This window comes from Oncorhynchus keta, chromosome 6 (genome assembly GCF_023373465.1).
Source record: "Oncorhynchus keta strain PuntledgeMale-10-30-2019 chromosome 6, Oket_V2, whole genome shotgun sequence".
Lineage (NCBI taxonomy): Eukaryota > Metazoa > Chordata > Actinopteri > Salmoniformes > Salmonidae > Oncorhynchus > Oncorhynchus keta.
The window spans coordinates 20,513,900-20,531,637 of record NC_068426.1 but is presented as its reverse complement, the minus strand read 5'-3'; the positions used below and the strand labels follow the sequence as shown (position 1 = coordinate 20,531,637).

At 45.4% G+C, this 17,738-nt stretch overlaps 3 protein-coding genes across 6 annotated transcripts; 2 read left to right on the top strand and 1 right to left on the bottom strand.

Moving 5' to 3' along the window:
- The first annotated feature begins 113 nt into the window (after nt 1–113).
- Nucleotides 114–9,125, top strand: LOC118384847 (AP-4 complex accessory subunit RUSC2-like). 4 transcript variants are annotated; one of them, XM_052521095.1, is made up of 11 exons: nt 114–287; nt 2,013–2,138; nt 2,232–3,584; nt 3,726–4,020; nt 4,147–5,154; nt 6,671–6,747; nt 6,921–7,080; nt 7,204–7,309; nt 7,434–7,480; nt 7,587–8,307; nt 8,397–9,125. In XM_052521095.1, the coding sequence occupies exons 3-11, from the start codon at nt 2,292–2,294 to the stop codon at nt 8,494–8,496; spliced, it is 3,807 nt and encodes a 1,268-aa protein (XP_052377055.1). In that variant the 5' UTR covers nt 114–287; nt 2,013–2,138; nt 2,232–2,291; the 3' UTR covers nt 8,497–9,125. The 4 variants fall into 4 exon arrangements, with proteins under 4 accessions (XP_052377055.1, XP_052377056.1, XP_052377057.1 ...); XM_052521096.1 differs by lacking the exon at nt 2,013–2,138 and having other exon boundaries at nt 114–283; XM_052521097.1 differs by lacking the exon at nt 2,013–2,138 and having other exon boundaries at nt 3,729–4,020.
- Nucleotides 9,126–9,686: 561 nt separating this feature from the next.
- Nucleotides 9,687–12,634, bottom strand: LOC118385221 (protein FAM166B-like). The gene is made up of 6 exons (XM_035772179.2): nt 12,228–12,634; nt 11,407–11,630; nt 11,161–11,309; nt 10,488–10,620; nt 10,145–10,357; nt 9,687–9,991 (listed from the first exon to the last, which is right to left on the bottom strand). Exons 1-6 carry the CDS (start codon nt 12,299–12,301, stop codon nt 9,894–9,896), a joined length of 891 nt encoding a protein of 296 aa, XP_035628072.1. The 5' UTR covers nt 12,302–12,634; the 3' UTR covers nt 9,687–9,893.
- Nucleotides 12,635–13,284: 650 nt separating this feature from the next.
- LOC118385656 (uncharacterized) lies at nt 13,285–17,738 on the top strand. Its single transcript, XM_035772875.1, has 6 exons — nt 13,285–14,657; nt 15,812–15,976; nt 16,146–16,335; nt 16,438–16,517; nt 16,775–16,875; nt 17,204–17,738. The coding sequence occupies exons 1-6, from the start codon at nt 13,941–13,943 to the stop codon at nt 17,286–17,288; spliced, it is 1,338 nt and encodes a 445-aa protein (XP_035628768.1). The 5' UTR covers nt 13,285–13,940; the 3' UTR covers nt 17,289–17,738.

The following is a 17,738-nucleotide window of genomic DNA, read 5'->3' as shown; positions in this document are numbered from 1 at the left end:
TTTGTAATCGTTGGTCATTTTTTACAAGTACATGGCCTACATTTCTATTCGCTATTGTTGGAAACGGCTTGAGTGACAAGTCCTGCGCTCTGCGCATTGGCTAGAGACGTTGTGACGCAGATATACCGCTGACCTGGTCTTGCCTCTGTTTCACCAGCACTGGAAGCGCGACGCACGGACAGTTGGAAAGAAGGAACCGACCTGCAGCAGTTGGGTCTATTGGCAGTCACAATTTACAATATAATAACCGAACGAAGCCATCAAACTACCCGCAACACCGACCGTAGGTATGTTTAATGTTGTTTGTTTTACGTAATTTAATACATCAGTATTCGAGTGGCGCATGTCATTCAACTGCATTATGTTGAAGATTTTGAAGGAAAAATATATCGTTAGGCCTACTCTTCTCAATTATATAATATGAATATTATGCATCCATTGTAACTTTAAATTGTAAAATTGGGAGAGGATTACAGTGCAAGTTTTGACCCTGTTAGAAAGAAATGTAGGTTAGGAGATGCCTGCATAGGCTATTCCATGATGCTCAGATGAATTGTGTGTATGTTTAGAATTTTGTTTAATGTAAACGTCTTCAGGACATCGTAGTGCTACTGTCAAATGTTGGTCATGTGTGTGTTTTGGTGGCCTACTATCATGATGCGCTGTTTACACTCGCCCCATTTCACACGCCCTCCCCATCTTTCATGCAGACCCTATGTCACATTGTAACCCATGTGATGTCTTTCAGGTGTGCTGTGCGACCTAGAATGACAACCTCAAAGGCATTCTGAGACATTGTAACTAACTCACCATTCAGTCTAGTGCAATGGACACACACATCCACAGTTTTCCTTCCACTGTTTGTTAACCCTTAACCTTTAAGCAGAGGAGGTGGTGACCTAGGAGACCAAGCTCTGTCTGATGTACTGTGTTGGGATAAATCATCTGCTGAAATTACTGAATGTAGTTTGTTTAAAATGACCTTGCCAATTCTGTATTACCCGTGCTTACAACAATCATTTCCACAGAATATAGGATCAACTGTTCTAATCTTTTGTACAACCCTTTAACTGTTCATTACAAGAAAACAAACAGTACAGAAACAAACAACGTCAATTGTGTTGTCTTGATCTGTGTTCCACTCTACCACAGATTAGTAGCCAGGCAGGCAGGGTGCTGACTGGGACGCGGGGGGCATATCAAATATGCAGTGCCGTGGTTAGTCATCTGCAACAACACCCTGTCAGCCTGCATGGCCCACTTTCCACATGAAATTCTCTCATGGTATTAAACTTAATGATCTTATTTAAAGATGAGAGGCTCCAAGGAAATGTCAGTGCATGAATTCCAGTTCCCATGGATACGATGCCTACTGTATGGGATTAGAGAGGAACTTCAACTATTCTTCTATGCCAAATCAGGAACAGCTTGTTGACAAGTGATGTGTATTTCCATAGTAAACAGAGGAACTGAAACACAGAGACACTTCGGCCTAGTTAAAATACAAAGTTTTTATGAATGTCTGTAATGGATATTAGTTCAGTTATGGATAGATTTTGATGGTGGAGATATTTGTTGACATGTTTTTGTTTGAAAACCTTTTGAGGATAAAGAGGATGTTTTTTCAGCCTGTCCCTGGTACCAGATGTTGCTGGGATTTACAGATTACACCCAGATGGGGTGTGAACGATAGGCTGTGAAGGATAACACCTCTCATGAACAACACTCTGTACCCCAAATATTGTAGCAAACAAACATTTTGCATTTAAAATCGCTTTAACGTTTTTATAGTGACTTGACCTCAATACGAAAATAAGCTTCAAAGCTCAAGATGAGACTATTTGGATGATTTAACATAATTCAGAAAATGACAGGGGTTTTAAATTCTCCAAAAGAGTCAGGAGTAGAGTAGAGCCCACCCTCTTCAAATCTCTTAAAATGACTCTGTGAGTCTGCTCACTGTAATCCATGACACTGTCATAGTTCTGAGCCTCAGCCTTCTGTCTTTACAGGGAGGAAGCGCTAGCTGAGGGTTTAGGGGATGAGAGTTGGGCTCATGTGTGAACAGTACGTGATAGTCTGCTGTGTGCCTTCTCCTCCACGGCTGACTGAGTGAATCATGGAGCTCTAGCCCAGAGGTAGAGGATGTAGTTTGACTGACTATAGGCTCCAGAATTATCACGAGGCTTCATAGTATCATAGCCCATTTAATGCTCCACCTCCTGTTTCAGGTGTTTTCTTCAGAGAATGGAGACTCTTGCAGTAATAACATCACCTCATGAGCTGAGAGAATGAACAGGACGGCTAGCCTATCAGGGGATACCCTGATTGCGTGTCACTTCCCCCTGGTGCAGCTTCCCCCCTGGCAGCTTCCTGTGCAGGCAGCTCTGTGCAGTGGCTCTGCCAGCTCTGCCAAGCAGCCCGGTCGGCTGTGCTCCAGCTCCGTAGGTCTGACCCGTGCAGCCTCCCTCCCCGAGCAGGACAACCTCCACAGAGAGCCCTTCCACAGCAGCCTCAGACACATCTCCTCCAGCTACTGGAGCCTCAAGGAGGACCGGAGCGAGGAGGAGGGGGACGGGGAGGGGGGCAGCGACAGCAGCGGGAGGTGTGACTCTGGATCCTCACCAGAGGAGGCGTCACAGATGACCATCTCCCAAAGACATAAAGAACACCCTGTAGTTAAAGGTTCTTTACGGTCACACAACTCCTTCCTCCTGAATGAAGGGGTGGAAGAAGATGATGAGGATAGTGACGGAGATAACCTGCACAGATACCACGAGGACCCTTTTTTTGTGCTGCAGCTGCATGGGAACTCTAACTGGGCCCTGAGTAATGCTGGGAGGCGGTTCTCCAAACCTTCTAGCCAATCAGCCAGTCAGCAGAACAATGACAACAAGGGTAGTACTGTGTTGTTGGACTATGGGGAGCAGGAGAGAGTAGTGGATATTGAAGATAATATGTTCACATGTGGTAATGAGAGCTACTGCTTCAGCTATGGCCAACCAAAATGTTTCCCTGAGTCTTTCTCTGAGGGTCATTTAGAGTATGTCACAGACTCCTCCTGCAACAGCTCTGATGGGGTTCTCGTCAACTTCAGCTCCATCTACAACAAGAGTAACAACCCTGCCACCCCAAATGACCTCAGCTGCCCTGCAGTGCAGTCCTCCCAGCCAGTAGAGGGCTCTGTCTTCCTAAACCTGCACCCATTCTCCCAGGAGTCCCAGGGGCCTCAGGCTGCTGGACCCAGTCAGGGGAGCCGAACAACCTCCTCTCCTCATGACATGGGGACTTCTGCCCCCTGCTGGTCACCGCAGGCGCTGGACTCCAACTGTAACATCTACCTTCCCGATGCCCAGAGCCTCCTGTCCTCTCTGGAGGGCTCTGACCTCACTTCCTGTCTCCAGAGCCAGGCCAGGCTGCCCACAGGGACCACCCAGAAGTACTACAAGCTGGTGACTTGTGACCTCTCATCCCAGTCAGCCTCGCCTAGCCCGGCCTTGTCCAGCACCACCAGTGTCACTTCAGAGGGCCACTACGTCCTCTTCAATAAGGCCCGGGGAGATCAGGGCCGGGGGAACAAACAGGTAGGCTTACCACAATAACGTACAGTATGTTTAAAAATGTCCTTCGTGTTTTGACTAATTTGTAAGATGTATGATGAGCAGAATTACTTTTATAATGGTTGACTTTCCTAAACAAAGTTTTCTCCGTTTCTCCATGGCCAGCAGGAAGAAGGCTCGGACAAAGAAGGGAGGAGAGCTGCCCCATTGCACCGTCCTTGCTGTATGAGCTGGGACTCCCAACATGTCACCTCCTTCGCTGAGATTGCACACTGTAAGAGACATACAGACAGGTGTCAGAGCTCCAGCCACTTCCACACATCTCAGGACCTGTGTCCCATCCAGGAGGCAGTTTCCCTGGGCCAGAATAGCAGACACTCCCTCCTACTCCTGAGTCCCAACCAAGGCAGTAGCACTGTGTCCAACCACCCTTCTGTGTCACCAGACCATGAGGAGGAGGGTATGAAAACAAGCCTGTCTGTATTCTTACATGAGTAATTGTGATTAAGCTGAAGCTAACCCTTGTTTTTTCCTATTTTGCAAATGTTCAATCCCCTGTCTTCCCTCTTTCCCCTCCTACTCTTAGGGGCGTGTTCATGGGCAACTCCTGTAGTGCGGTACAGTAAGGCTCAGAGGCCCAGCTCTCTGCCCATCCAGCCCTTTGTCCTGCTTCCCCCAGCGGGTAAACCTCAGAGCCAGCCCCTGGGCACCCTGCTGGACCAGTACATCAGCCACAAGAACACCAAGCCCAGCTCCCAGCCAGGGTTCAAGTGCCAAGGCAACAGACTCCTGACCCACCTGCGTCCTTCACCGCTGGGCAGCTATGGAGCCATCCTCCTGGAGGGCCCCTCTAGCTCTGATACCTGCTCCACCTGCACCCCCAGTCCAGAACACTTCCAGTCCAGACGCAACTGGACACACTCCAGTCCTTACAGGCCCTACAGTAGCCATGGCTTTACTTTTACCAGTCCAAAACAAGCTCACATAAGCACAATACAATCTAATACCGAACTAACCCAGGTTCATTCATGCCAGGACCAGCTCTTTGCAGACCTAGACCAAAGCTATCCCAGCCCAGGACAGGCCCACAGTAGCCAAAACCAGTCTCAATGTAAAGATTCAACCAAACGTAGCCAAGGTATGGCTCAGATCTGCCAAGATCTCATTCGCCGGTTTCCAGAGCAGCAGAGCCCCAGACCAGTCCTCCTGACCCACAGCCCTGACTGCGCCATTGACTCCCATGTAGCAACCATGTCCCCCTCTGCCAGTCACACTCCTCATCCAGACCTGCTGGTGTCCTTCTCTCCAGACACACCCTTACCGCCCCACAAGAGAACCCCACTAACCTCAATACCTAAGGCTGGGTCTGCAGCTTCTCACTATAGCCTGACAGCTGCTCTCTCCTCAGTGGCCCATATGTCCTCTCTGAGCACCCTCCTGCAGCCCCTGGTGTTAGCAGGGCCCAGTGAGAAGCAGCATCAACAACAGCACTGCGACTCCTTCAGCCTGAGTGACAGTTGGCCACCTGTGGAGTTCTGCCTGTCACCTGAAGCCTCCTACGAGTCTCTGTCCATCAGCCATCTGCAGAGGAGAGGTGAGGGAGAGGAAGGGGCCTGATCTGTGTATAGGGGATAGATTATGGAAGATCTCATATATACTGTAGATTGGTGAGGTAGTCTATATGTAGGGGAGCATGTATGGGGTTGAGGGTGTTTTGAGTTGAGAGTATCTCATGTGGATTGTGTGATGTGATGTCAACGTATGAAGAGGATGTGTGTGGTAGGCAGACCAATGTCAGTAATCCGAAGATGAAGAGTAGTTAGACTCTTGTGACTCTTCTGAACAGTCATTATGGGAAACTGGAATCCTACATTGTCTGTTACACTGCAGAGCTTGCTGTAGCAGTGCCTTCAATACCCTGAAGGGGGTTTCTTTCAAACATGACCTATTTTTATCTTTCCCTGCACAGGATTGGCTGAGACATCTAGTGTGTGAGAGTGTGCAAGCTCCAGTGAGTGTGTTTACAGTGGGTGCAGTGTTGTTGATAACCTGGATATATGATTCACAGAATTATGTTACATTTTTTTGTGCCACAACAAACACACATTTTTATAACCAAACAATGTAAATGTTAATCACATGCTTGTTTGCACATTGTCTTGTGAAAGCAAAGCTTGCACGGTGATGCACTGTCCGCTTGGCAGGGGAGAGCACTGTAGGCAGATTTAATATGCATGAAGATTTGTACCCTGACATTTTAGAGAGAGCCAGACAAGATGGAGGAAGGGAGAGAAAATGAGAGAGGAAGGGAGAGGAAAGGAGAGAATGGGTGAGAATAGCAATAGAGCATTCTATCTCTTACTCTCCCTTCCTCCTTTTTCACCATGGTGGATGAATCATGTAGTCACACCCATCATCCAGACCTGCTGGTGTCCTCTCCAGACCCACCCTTACTGCCTCACAATCATGGATCATGTAGTCACACCCATCATCCAGACCTGCTGGTGTCCTCTCCAGACCCACCCTTACTGCCTCACAATCATGAATCATGTTCAGTACCCATGCACATTGTAAATGTACCATGTATACCAGTGTTTCCCCAACTCCGGTCCTCCAGTACCCCCAACATTACACATTGTATTGTAACCCTGGACAAGCACACCTGATTCATCAAGCCCTCAATGAGTTGAATGAGGTGTGTTTGATCAGGGCTACAATGAAAATGTGTGCTGTTGGGGGTACTGGAGGACCAGGGTTGGGAAACACTGCTGTATAGCTTCCTCTTGTATTTCAGTTTTTTTTTAATTAGTTGTACTTTCTTAATATATTGAATTGCAAGCCCTACTGTTGGATAGGGCTTGTCAAGTTAAGCATTAAACTGTACTTGTGCGTGTGACAAATAAAACCTGAACACATTGATATAGTTCCTGGTGGTTCTCCATATAGCCACACACCTTTTTTATTCAGTGTGATGTTTCTGGTTAATGAATCAAAATGTGATAGTCTTTTATGTCAGTCCCCTCAGGTATGTTGATAACCCCCTGCACATGGTGCAGAATAGGAAATGAGACAACTCTTAATGGGCTTCTTCCCTTTTCATGTTTCTCCAGGTCTGCTGAAATCTGTGAGCTTGGCAGTGGATTTGATCGTGGCTCATTTTGGCACCAGTCGAGATCCTGGGGAAAAGGTGCAGTGCATCTGAGCCAAAAGCAATCGGAAAGGAACTAGAATAACCGGACAAATCACAAAAGCTGACAGTAGTCCTGATAGGATGGATCAACCCTCATAAAGATGTGTTATTATTTTAGAATTACGGTGTAAATATTGATCATTGATATGATAATGTACCACTCTCTCCAGATGTGGCTAGGTACCACCATTGGTGGTCTTGTTCTGGAGCATCTGTGTCCCACCATCCAGAACATTCTGCAGGATGGTCTCAGGGACCACAAACTGGACCTGATCATCGGTCAGCGACGCAACCATGCCTGGAACGTGGTGGAGGCCTCCACTCACACAGGTCAGAATTGCATGGTGGTGATGATAATGATTATGTGGGGGGTTGTGGTAGGTTTGATGCTGATGATGGTATGGCTAGTTGCACATGGGGGTTGTGGTTTGATGGTCTCTGTTCCTGTCTCAGGCCCTACCACCCGGGTGCTCCACAGCTTGCTGTCCAAGGTGAGGCAGTGCTCCCTGCTGACCAGTCACTGTATGAGACTACGAGCCTTCATCATGGGCCTGCTCAAGTGAGTCCCTGTCAAGTCTCCGATGGTCTATTTTAGTAGAATATCACATTGTGTACTAATGTTGTGTATTGATTTATGAAATGTTATAATTGTAAAAATGAAGGACTTATATTCTCTCTTTTAGCCTGAGGACCTTGGAATTCTGGCTGAATCACCTCTACAACCAAAAAGGTGTTTAGATTAATGGACAGGCCTATTTTTTTTCCTTTTCTCCAAATTGTTATTAGAAAAAATGATGTTCTTGAAACTTACCTCTCTCATACTCTCCTCTCCCCAGAGGTGGTGAAAGATCACTACCATCCATGGGGTTTCCTCGCCATGTCGCAGGGGCAGTGTCAGCCTCTGTTCCAGGAGCTCCTCCTCCTGCTGCAGCCTCTCTCCATGTTACCATTTGATCTCAACCTGCTGCTGGAGCCCCGCCTGCTACACAACAGACAGCTCTGCTCTGAGGAACAATCTCCACCATGCTCCACTTTTCTCATGACCAGTTGTCCCCTGTTGAAAGGAGACAGAGAAGACAGACAGGGGGCGTACAGCTCTATGGATGGACCCAGGGAGAACAGCAGGCCAACAGGTGAACCACACCAGCTGGTACAGCATCTTCAGGGGTCCTCCCAGGTCTCAAAGGCCATGGGTCAGGAGAAGAGGGTGAGGCCTGTAGGTGAGTCTAGCAGGAGCCTGTGGTCAGCCGCTATTCCAGGGTGTTGGCAGAGACAACCTTCCCACGCGGAGAGGGGGGAATGTGGACAGATTTACAAGCATGTCATCCACCCTGCGCCTCAGCAGAGGATGGAGGGGAGGAGAGAAGAGGTGACTTCACAGGAGGGCAGGAGGGAGGAAAGGGGTCCAGAGACCCCCAGGATGACGGCAGACCCCCAGGATGATAGCCCACCCTGGGAAGGGCTACGCTGGGCCAAGCTCTTTGGATCAGGAAGGGACCACCCTGCCAGGACACAGAGGGCACCCAAAAACCCCAATGGAACACAGACCCAGAAAAGGTCAACATTTATGACTAAACTCTGGCTAACCTGTTCCTATGTTGTTATTACAGTTGCTCCTTAATAACCGTATTTCTCTTGTCTTACAGGAGACCTTCACAGTGGCTGCAGTTGGACAGTTCTCAGCTGGGCCTATTGGCCCATACAGTATGGTCAGGGAAACAGCCTGACCGGAAACACCAAACATAGACCTAGTGCCCCAGGACCACAATGGAGAGGGGTAGGGAGAAGAAAAGATACACTACCAAAAATGTCAACTGCATGATCCTGAGTCAGTCTTATAGTGCAAAGTGTTACACACAGACACCTCAGCTAGAACACACTCACACTGGTCAGAAAAGCACAGTAGACCATTTGTTACTGTCTGAGCATGGGTGATACATTTACCCAAATGTCATTTTAAGGCAATAACAACTCTACGATGTTTAGTTATATTTACAAGTGCTTCTGTTCATCTGTCATGAATTGGGATTCATGCGATAGATTCTCTCTGTGCACCTGTCAATCAAACTGTGGTCAATGAGAGGCTCCACCTATGCTACAGTCTTGCCTTAGGATCTGAAAGCCTTGTGGACCAGTCCAGACTCTCCATAAGAAACCAATTAGTATTTAATGGAGCTGCATGCATACCATACAGTAGCATCCTATTCTCCTAATAGTATCAATCTGTCCTCTACCTTCCAACCCCTATGCCCTGTCTGTTCTATGTGCGAATGGAATGTCAACAAAAAAAATGCAGAAAGGCAATCTTTACTAGCCATGTTAACTAGTGCCAAATATTATGCCACTCAGCAGCCTTGTAGTGGCTTATCTTCCAAAATGAGGTTGCCTTCATATTCAACTAGACAAAGTCAATACATGTTTGTGAGGTAATCCAGACTAGCACGGTAAGATTTCTGTGCATGTGTATAAAAAATAATATATGTACATTCAAGGAGTCATTAGGTGCTAATTTAATCCTAATACTTCGTGTGGTTCTTCTACCTACATCAATATCCTAATATATTGTTTTTTTATGATAGAGAAGTAGAGTTTTGTAAATATTTAGGTAATCAAATTCTAGAATTGTGGAACCGTTAGTCTCCAAATCGAGTGTGTCGTTTTCACAATATTAAGCTATCATGGTGTGTTTCAGGTGTACACTGTTTTGATAGGCCAGTAGTACTAAGCTAAGGAGTAAAATAAAGTTTGAAATTGCTTGACAGGAATGACTTGGTTATTATAACCTCTGCAATAATGTGAAAGTGAGTTTATCAAACCCCTCTCATCTTTCCTCCCCAACCTAACTGTACTTAACCCTACAACCTCAGAAGAATGCACCCTCTGAGTGGAAGTTCCCTGTGACAATCAACCTTTGCAAATAAAGATAAATCAATAAGTTATCTTGTGACTTGTACTTCACATTCACTTGTTGTTCTGCTCATACAAAATAAAAGTGGGCCATTATTATTTATCACCCTGGGATGTACATAGTCCACAGACCAAAGTTTTTCTGTTTCACAGACGCTGTTATTTCAAAGTCCGAGGATTCCTTCACTCAGTTCTCAACCCTGGTCCTTGTGATTGTCTGGTGAATTGTTCCTCCCTTACTGGGCTCTGGCCTCAATCTTCCTCTGAGCGCCGCTCAAGCCCAGGGCATTGTGGGTAAGCTTCTCAAAGGTCTGGCCGTACCTGAACTTGTATCCTGTGGGCAGATTGAAGGTGACTTGATTAAAACTTGATCTTGATGTGATAATATAATATGATCAATTATAATAATCATAGATGGTAGATATGGAGATTTCAGAGATGTGTGTGAGGCTTGGTACTGTAGTGTTTTGAAGAAGTTAAGGCCCACCTGGAACATGGCCGGTGTAGGAGGGCAGAAGTCCCCGGTGGGAGGGGTAGACAGTGGGGATGGGGGGCAGGGCTCCTGATTCCTCCCCAGGGAGTTGCAGGGAGGTAGGGTCCCTCCTCATCTCCTTCCCAAACTGAACCAGAGCCTTGTTGGTGGTGATGGGGTAGCCCGTCCCAATCAAGAAGCGAGATTTGGGCACGTACCCTGTGAAACCTGAATACATGCCCAAATGGAAGATCTAGTCAATACAAAGGGACTCCTATACAGTTGATTGTGCTGCACACTAAAGCAAACACTATCACATGAGGTATTTCAAATGGTACCTTTGGCATACTGTACCTACCTGAGATGAAGTACTTGTGTGGACTGCTGTCTGCCATGAAGTACGGAGAGCCTTTGGGCTTCCAGGGGTCCATGGTCTTGTAGGGGGCTGGCTCTTTAGAGATGGCCGTCAGAGGGGTGCTCAGTCTCCGAGGCTGGAGGGGATAGATAGAATGACAGACAGACACTATGGTTGAGATAGAGAAGGTATTCAAGCTTCTGGCTCCTACCCAAAGTCCTATCCCAGACTACAGACCTTTGATTATAAAAGGAGATTTTCTCCCATGGTATTGTGATTTAAAAATAAAAAATTCAATCAACTTCTAATGCGGGTGCATGGGATTTGTTGGATTACAGTCGGTGTGGTTTCGTTGCATCCAATGGCAGTGTCTGCGATACAGTAATGCAATGAGCCCCTTGTGGATTTGACAGCTCTGACGCAGTTCCACCTCCGACACCACCAAAACAACGTTATATGATTGTCAATCTGATTGAATCTAGCCCATGACTGATCTGAATCTGTGGGTGGTCTATGATTGGAGTGCTCTCCAGGTTGTGCACCTGGCCTCGTTTAGACAAGTTATACATGACACTGACACAGGATCTCAGCATGGATTATTAAACAGGGATGACCCTGTGTGTGTGGGTGGGGCGAGCATGCATGCATAAGTGAGCGAAAAATTAGAGCTTGTTACTTTAAACTCTGAGATGGTGCTGTTGCTGACCAGCGGTATTGCTGATGCCAGGCGAACCCTCTGCTGGTCCCGGTCAAACTCAGACAGGGCCTCGCGACACGTCTCGGCATACGTACGGGAGAAGTAGTTCTGGCTTTTGGGAACAAAGCCTGTAAAAGACACCAGATTCAACACAATGCAAAACATACTTTACAGAAGAGAAGGAGTTCTGCTTAATATATGAAAGCTGAGCAACAGTCTGTTTACCAGTGTAGCCCGGTATCATCCTCTCCAGATTCCTGCGTTCTCCATGGTGGCTCCTCCAGATCTCGTCCCGTGGGCCCGTGTCTGTCTCTGTGGAGGGGAAGCGGCCCGTGTGGAGGACCAGGCGACGCGAGCGTGACACCTCCGGTGAGGACAGCAGCTTGGCGGTCAGCTGGCCGTAGGTCTTCCCCAGGTGGTACTTCAGCTGGGGGCAGTAACCTGCATACCTGTGGACAGAGGTGGTGAGGATTCTGACTAGATTTTAAACAAGGCTTTCTGGATTTCTTCTCTGTCATGTTGACAGTAGTATAAATAATTGAAACCTATTACCATGTCCATATCAAAGTAACCTTTCATTTCAATAAAGCCTGACTATGGATCTCAGGTATTTAGTTTGAGCTGTGTTGTGTTCCTTCATGTCAGCAAGTTTAGGCCTCTGAGTTGAACCTTCCTGGGTATCGTTGCCATGGGTGATGGCCTAGAGCACTGACTTGCTCTTTCTTCCTCAAGGAAATTTCGTGTAGGTTTGAAAATGTGTATGTTAATTCCTTAGGCCTATAGTAGGCCGAATGTATGTTATGTGTAATGAGAGAAAGGGCGAAATAACCATGTGAAAACGTATGCGCAAGTATAAAATCTATGGAATTACGCACGAATAGCCTACTCATTAATGCATAATTGAAAAGGCTAGAATGCAGTAATTTCCCTATACATAGCACACCATGTATGTAATAGAAATAAAGCTTAATATTGCACACATCTAATTAGAGTATTTAATTGATTTGCTCAAATACAAAAGCAAAGCAGCAGTGTGAATTACCTACCCCGGTATGTAGTGCGGATCAGGTGTCACCAGCACCTTACTGAATTTTGGGGGGAATTCCTCCATGTTGACCATACTGTACCTCAGAACCGGACTCGAGATCTGGGGCCGGGGGGCTGACAGTAAACGCACTTTGTAGTGTTTGCGGATGGTTGTCAGGATGTGGGCTGCGCGCAGAGATATGTCGACAACGTCTAGACCAGGTCAAGGCAAGGATCCATTATTCCGTCATTTCATTGTTGCCATTGTGAAGGTTATCTGCTCGCCTTTTGCCCTCAACATTTTAAAGCTTGTTGTTGTTGTTGTGTACTGTACTGTAGGCTACAGCTTGTTGCTTCATTCCGAGGTGGCAAATACGCACCGCCCTCACACATTCCCATGCACCTTATGGTCAAACAGGTGTCACGTGTCATTTGGATAAACAACCCAGTCTATCCTTTCTAAATGTTATTTAACATATTCAATAGGCTTATTTTATTATTTTTATTATTATTTGTATTATTTTTCGATACTATAGCCAGGTGTTTTTTTTACACAAACCCTCCTGGTTTTGTTTTTCTCACATGTTTCACCCAATTTTAATTATCAGATCTTAAATTTGCCTATGGGAAAATAGATAAATACATGAAATTATGAATTAGTTATTCATTTTGAAATAAAATTAGATATCTGAAAGGTAATCAAGTTTGTGGCATGAAAGTATACTGGTCTATAGCGACACCTGGTGAATTATTGCAGCATTGGCTGGGATATTTCCTTGTGTAGAATAAAATAGTAATCGCTAAAAGGTCAAACTTCTCATTTGTACTCCTCCTTTTTAACATCATATTCCAAAGTGAAAATTCCATTTCACATCATTGTTTACAGGTACTGATTCTGCCTGTACACTGACACAAAACGAATAGTGAAAATCCTAATTTAAAATAAGTAAAGAGGCTATGCTTAAACTATGCTTAAACTCAGATAGGTCACAGCCTCTGGAGTTGTAATCTATGTACAAACTCAATGTTAAAAGCACTGTGTGTTTAACTAGTTCCACAGCCTTTTCTTAGGTAAGTTGCCCAAATAATCATTTCTAGTTGAATGAAAATATGAGACAAAGACATTATTTTAAGTTGAATTTTGAATTTCTCTACATTTTCTCATGTTGGAGCAAAGTTCAGGTAACACTGAAAAGTTTTTAGATTAGATTTCTTTACAGTGTACAGTACGTCACACCTACCCACTCACCAACAGTACATGCCAAACCTCTTGTGTAACATATTATTGTAAATGTCATAACAAGTATCATCTTATTTTTCAGGAAAAACATGGATGTTTCATCAACAGCTAACTGACACATGGTGTTGCTATCACTTTGTCTTTGTCATGACTTGTTTCTGTCATACCTGAGTTTGATGGGGTTTGGTGGGAGGAGTTGTGGTCTCAGGTGAGAGGGAGTCATAGTTCCCAGACTCAGACCACAGAGATATGCCAGGGAACAGCCCTCCACATGCATGCAGCATCACCGCTGTGACAGGATGGATGATAGATGACGAGGCATGTCATGAGGATATAGGCGGAACTTCAGGGATGTTTTAAATTCTATCTCACAAACTCACTTCAGACTGTGTGGGCTTCTCGAAGCCAGATACTTTTCCTTGTCCTCCTCGTGCTGCTACCATTCTGGGGAGAAGAAGAGTGAAAAGGAGAGGACAAGTTTTGGGTTTTTGTGATGAATTTGTACATGAGCTTTAGCAATCTTCTGGAGATCTGGGTGACTGAGGGTGGACCCCCCAACATCATCTCAGACCGCCAGGAAGGGCTAGCTTTGGAGGACAAGTGGGAAGGGGGTGACTCTGGACATCCCCTCACCCTTTCAGGGACTACTTCCATGTCTAAATCTGACGTGGGTGCAGAGGATTCTGGGGTGGAGATAACCAGCTCTGAGGCTTCTCTCCCTTCCTCCTCTCCGTCTGTGTCCATGTGTAATACAGCTATTGATCCTGTCTCAACTTCAATCAGGGAGGAGGATGGACTCCCCTCTACCTCTCCTCCATGCTCTCCTGTCCTCTCTCCGCCATCCTTCTGCTCCTCTTCCTCCCTGTCGCTCTGCCTCAGGACCAGGGCTCAGGGGCACAGGGAGCTTGCTGTGGTCATGCACCGAAAAGTGGAGCAGGCACTGCGGAGGACAGACACAAGTGGCAGGCGGCAGGTCCTGAGGCATGGAGGCAGAGACGCCGTGTCACGACAGCAGTGTCACATGGCTTCACTACCCTCAACGCACTCAGTGACCCATAACCAGAGGGCAGGTCACAGGTTAGGGAGTGCTGGTCTGAGGAGGACAGTCAGTCTGTCAGTTGTGGATGAACAGGCCTCAACAGAGCTGCTGCAGCACAGAGGAGGCCTCTCCCCACAGCACAACACTCTGCCTCCTCAGACAGAGACAGAGGTGGGTGTATATTGAAAGGAGTTGTTTACTTCAACCTTATGATTCTCTGATTGTTTTCCTTCAAAGCAATCTAGTTTGAGACAGAGTGATCTATAGTGCCAAGTTTTTCCCCCAAATCTCAACCAGCTGATTGTTTGGCAATTTTGTCATCTTCATGTTTTGTACATGGGACATCTTCAGTAGTCATTTGAAATATTATTCCCAAATGTATTGAACAAACATTCAAATCGGATTGTTTTCCGACATGTTAGTACGGCAAAAGCAGTGTTTCGTCCATAAATTGTTATGTTCCATGTCTGTTTTTACAGTGGACTGAAGGAGAGTCAGGAAGGTGTAAATAAGCCTTTACCCTTTATCACAGTTAACAGTTGCAACACACACACACACAAACAGACACAGAGCGAGACAGGAAGACAAACACTTAATTACATTGTCTGAATCCCTTTGATGCCTGTGGGTTGTTATTGTTCATATTGTAGTGTGTCATACTGTGAACCAGTCTGTCCAGGTGAGCAGTCAGCCACTAGCATGAGTGGAATGGAGCCAGTGCTGCCGAGGCAGATGGATTATGAGGGTGTTGTGTTGAGCAGTCTGCTGTGTTGTCCGTCACAGTTCTGTGTCAGATGGCGAAGTGAGGGCAGTCCCATTGGGTCCTTTATTTCAATAAATCCTTTATTTAAAGATTTTGGCCAAGATCATTTTGAATCCTTATACAAATTGTTAGTCTTACGCCCCAAGGATTCCTCTTTTGTAATGTTATTATCCAAAGGTCATGTAGAGTGTTGACAATGGTTGGTGAAATGAATTAGGTAATACGGGAACATTATGTCTCATTAGTCAGTGTACTTGGAGGTCTTTGCTCTCTGTAGGACACAGACAGGGTGCTGTGTGTTCATCAGGCAGGCAAAAGCCAGTTAAAGGCCACCTCATTAGCTCAGCTCTCTTTGAGGAAGAAATATACAGTAATTCATGCTCCTAGTGACTGCACTTTATTTAGTCACTAATCAGCAATGAAAATATAAAGTACGCTGTCCCAGAAGTCATAACGTTAGATTGCTATTCTATTCCATTCAGAACAATATATGTTTTGTGAAGTAATAAGCCAGAGTTAATTTACTGTACTTTCCCATGTGCACTGTTACCTTTCTTTACAGATCCGGGAGAATGATGTGTGTGAGAGATCATATGAAGGGCTCACCCCAGGGCTGGGGTACCTGGAACATGTGTGCCGGATGCTGGAGGAGATTGCTAGGCTACAGATGCATAACCAGAGGTTACAGGTGGAGATGGAGGCTCTCCGGGAGCAGCAGGAGAGCAGGGTAAGGGGACACGTTGACATTTGATCTCTGGGTCACGTCTAAATAGAGAATCATGTGGATAAAGCTTCTAATAAGTCAGTATTTGAGTTGATTTGCTGCGAGAATTAACACAGTCAGCATAACAGGAAATGATTCATCAACATTTGACCTGCTGTTTCTATCCGTATAGAACTCACAACACAGTCAGTGTGACTGCAAGGCTGCTGAGGACGGTGGCCGCTCTGCCAATGAAAGACGACTTAATGCAAAAGATTATGTTGAGGACTTAGCCTGCCAATCATTTAAAAATAATAGTAACGTGCATCAGCATTTTCGACAGAGGTCAGCATCGGACACAAGACTCATGATGGGATATCTGAGTGATCCTCCAATTTGACTTCCCACAGTGTACACTGGGAAATACGGAGTCATCACTGGTTATTTGGGTTGAAACTGAGGGTTGTGAATTGTGTGTGTTTTAGGGAAGGCGAAGGAAGAGTCTGGACGGCAGTACCTGAGTATAGAGGACCTGCTTGAACAGCCCAAGGATGACAAAAAGCAGGTAAAATTGTGTAAACTAAACTCTTGCATGTACGCACACACACATGCGTATGCAGGTAGGTATGCATGGACACACTTGCACACACACTAGCTCAAATTGTACACACACTCAAATAGACACAAATAATTAAGCTGTATTTTCGTATTTGTGTGTGTAGTGTATGTCTGTGTGAAAGTATGCTTGTGCCTATGTGTAAATGTTCTTTGCATGAGTCTGGATATATGTCTCTATTGACAACTATCTATGTGTCTCTCCAGGAGAAAGAAGAGGTAGGAAATAAAGAGCAGGGAAGTAGGATTAAGACCTGGAAGCTGAAGATTGGCTCTCTGAGGAGGGAGGAGACCACAGAGAAAACCAGGTGAGACGACAGCGACACCTGGAGGAAAGTGTGTGTGGTGTCATGCTATGTGATGCTCTTATGAAAAAATATCCATGGCTGCTCTAACGTGGCAGCCAAATGGGAATGATTCACTGTTGCATAAATAATGCACAGTGTGCTCAGAGGAGCTGGGAAGTGCACATACTTAGCCTAGGCATCTGTTCATGAAAATTCACTTGGACCCATCCCATATGGCCTCTGTTTACAATCACTCACTTTTGCATTGAGGAATTATGCTTTAAGAGCTACATATTCCATCCATGCAATCTTTAATAGTTCTGGTGGATGATTTTTCTTCCACATAAAGCAAACCGATTCATTCATCCGTGGAGAAGGTGAGCGGGCGTCGGTTGAGACAGCTTTTCAAGAGAAGGAAAACTGTGCCAGAATGAGAAGAGCAGAATATTCCAACATGACAGTCATTGGTTCTAAGTAACATTCCTCTGTTAAGACTTGGAGAATGAGGACACATACTGTAACACTTTTTCCACAAAGCTGTGGATTCACAGGACGCCAATCTATTTAGTCATCTCAATATATGGATATTGGTGTTTGTCTGCTGGTACATGTATAGTTATTTATACTCAGGTAGCATATATATTTTTATATTGCAAGTTTATACAGCCAATAACCAATGTGTTTTTTTATGTTTCGTTGATGTCCAAGTACAATGGCTATAGGATATGATCATATAATGTTTTAAAATAAGTAAAGCCAGTGCAATATATATATATTTCATCACTTGTCCATGTCTGTCTGTATCCCCACGTCTGCAACAGGATATTCATTTTTCACTTTTGGTTTATACAGTATTTTCAGGAAAATATATATATGTGTATATA

Bases quoted from the DNA above. Each gene is read 5' to 3' on its own strand.
- LOC118384847 (XM_052521096.1), top strand. From the start codon at position 2,292: ATGAACAGGACGGCTAGCCTATCAGGGGATACCCTGATTGCGTGTCAC. The intron at 7,081-7,203 runs GTCAGAATTGCA...TTCCTGTCTCAG, and splicing joins GGAGGCCTCCACTCACACAG to GCCCTACCACCCGGGTGCTC. The intron at 7,310-7,433 runs GTGAGTCCCTGT...TCTCTCTTTTAG, and splicing joins TTCATCATGGGCCTGCTCAA to CCTGAGGACCTTGGAATTCT.
- LOC118385656 (XM_035772875.1), top strand. From the start codon at position 13,941: ATGAATTTGTACATGAGCTTTAGCAATCTTCTGGAGATCTGGGTGACT. The intron at 14,658-15,811 runs GTGGGTGTATAT...CTTTCTTTACAG, and splicing joins CTCCTCAGACAGAGACAGAG to ATCCGGGAGAATGATGTGTG. The intron at 16,336-16,437 runs GTGATCCTCCAA...TGTGTGTTTTAG, and splicing joins ACTCATGATGGGATATCTGA to GGAAGGCGAAGGAAGAGTCT.
- LOC118385221 (XM_035772179.2), bottom strand. From the start codon at position 12,301: ATGGTCAACATGGAGGAATTCCCCCCAAAATTCAGTAAGGTGCTGGTG. The intron at 11,631-12,227 runs GTAGGTAATTCA...CTCTGTCCACAG, and splicing joins GATCCGCACTACATACCGGG to GTATGCAGGTTACTGCCCCC. The intron at 11,310-11,406 runs GTAAACAGACTG...TGTCTTTTACAG, and splicing joins GATGATACCGGGCTACACTG to GCTTTGTTCCCAAAAGCCAG.